The 1,420-nt window shown below is 38.8% G+C and overlaps 1 protein-coding gene across 1 annotated transcript in view; it reads right to left on the bottom strand.

Moving 5' to 3' along the window:
- Positions 1-1,097: 1,097 nt before the first annotated feature.
- Positions 1,098-1,420, bottom strand: part of LOC131882106 (THAP domain-containing protein 1-like) — a 1,285-nt gene continuing 962 nt past the window's right edge. The window contains exon 3 of the mRNA XM_059229196.1: positions 1,098-1,354. Coding sequence (XP_059085179.1) covers positions 1,098-1,354 — 257 coding nt within the window. The remainder of the gene's footprint in view (positions 1,355-1,420) is intronic.

Raw genomic sequence — 1,420 nt, 5'->3', positions numbered from 1 at the left:
ATGAGCTTTATCCCAACCTAGGATTTAGGGTCAATGCCAGTGACCGTAGAAGCTTAACTTGCGTTTTGAGAGCACCTTCAAGCCCTCAAGAATCCAAGCTAGTTATAACAATGAAATCCAACTCTCTTCGCAATTCCTTGGCCTCCTTCATTGTTCAATTTGCTGCCTTCAAATATTCGTAGGGAGTATGTACAGTAGGCGTTGATCCAGTAGCAGGATTGAAGTCAGACTGGGACAAGTTTTTGACTCAAATTCCCGATCAACCTAATATTCAAGGGTTAGCCAGATCAGCCAACTCTAATTCATTGGTCGATCAATTAATATATAATAAAAGTTATGTTAAATGAATAAATTTGTCATCTTCAACTGCTGGGATTCCAATTCCAGTAGCGGTAAGGAAGTCCGCAAAAAGAAAACAAAAAGACCATTTCTTAGCAAATTTTGGCCAGCCCTATTAATTGAACTCAAAAATGAACTTATTTCTTTGATCCTTTAAANTCCGCAAAAAGAAAACAAAAAGACCATTTCTTAGCAAATTTTGGCCAGCCCTATTAATTGAACTCAAAAATGAACTTATTTCTTTGATCCTTTAAACTCCACCATGTAGACCAAGTTTCAACGCATATTTTAATTAATAGCGTTTGGCTCCCAAAATTCTTTTGTGCCTGTTTTATGGTTTTAGGAGATGTGAGCAACATGAAAAAAGCCCGGGCTGTCATGTGAAAACTGCGCTATTTAGAGTAGATTCATCATAGATTTATTAAATCACTGACTTCTAGAGATGACTGCGAACGGAAGCCAAAATTTTGTACCTCCTAAACCGTTCATCTGACTCCAAATAAGCACTTGATACAACCACAAAATCTGTTTGAATATATGAACTTAGCCACATTTGAGCCCAAACATATGCTTAGGGAACTCGGGAAACATGGTCAAAGTTATGTAGTAAACACTACATAAAATTCAAATTTTCGGCTTGCACTTGTGGTCAGCCACATAAGCTTTGGACAACATAACTTTGAAACGATCTACATTGCCAGTTCATTCATAACTTTTGTAGCTCATGTTGATCAATTATCACATTGTATTTACGTCGGTTACTCCACCTCAGAAGAAGCGTCGAAACGGACGATATGGAAATCTTGGTCACGATTTTCTTTCTCACATTTCATACTCCGCATCCATTTTCTAATGGTTCTGGGTCCGGGCAGGCCTTTGGCAAACTTAGCCCTCACATATAAATAGCTTTTCGTCGAGTAACCATACAGAGTCAAGGCAAAACGTCGCAATTCGGGTGGGTATTGCTTTCGGCTCACTTTGCTCTTATCCGCATTTGTCAAGAACCGCAATAACACTTCAGAGAAAGAACCGGTTAAAATTTGCAACTCGGCTGTCATGTCATTCGTCAACGATTTGGACC

Source organism: Tigriopus californicus, chromosome 1 (assembly GCF_007210705.1).
Source record: "Tigriopus californicus strain San Diego chromosome 1, Tcal_SD_v2.1, whole genome shotgun sequence".
NCBI classification, from domain to species: domain Eukaryota; kingdom Metazoa; phylum Arthropoda; class Copepoda; order Harpacticoida; family Harpacticidae; genus Tigriopus; species Tigriopus californicus.
The sequence above is the reverse complement of the archived record's forward strand: the minus strand, read 5'-3'. Positions and strand labels throughout refer to the sequence as shown.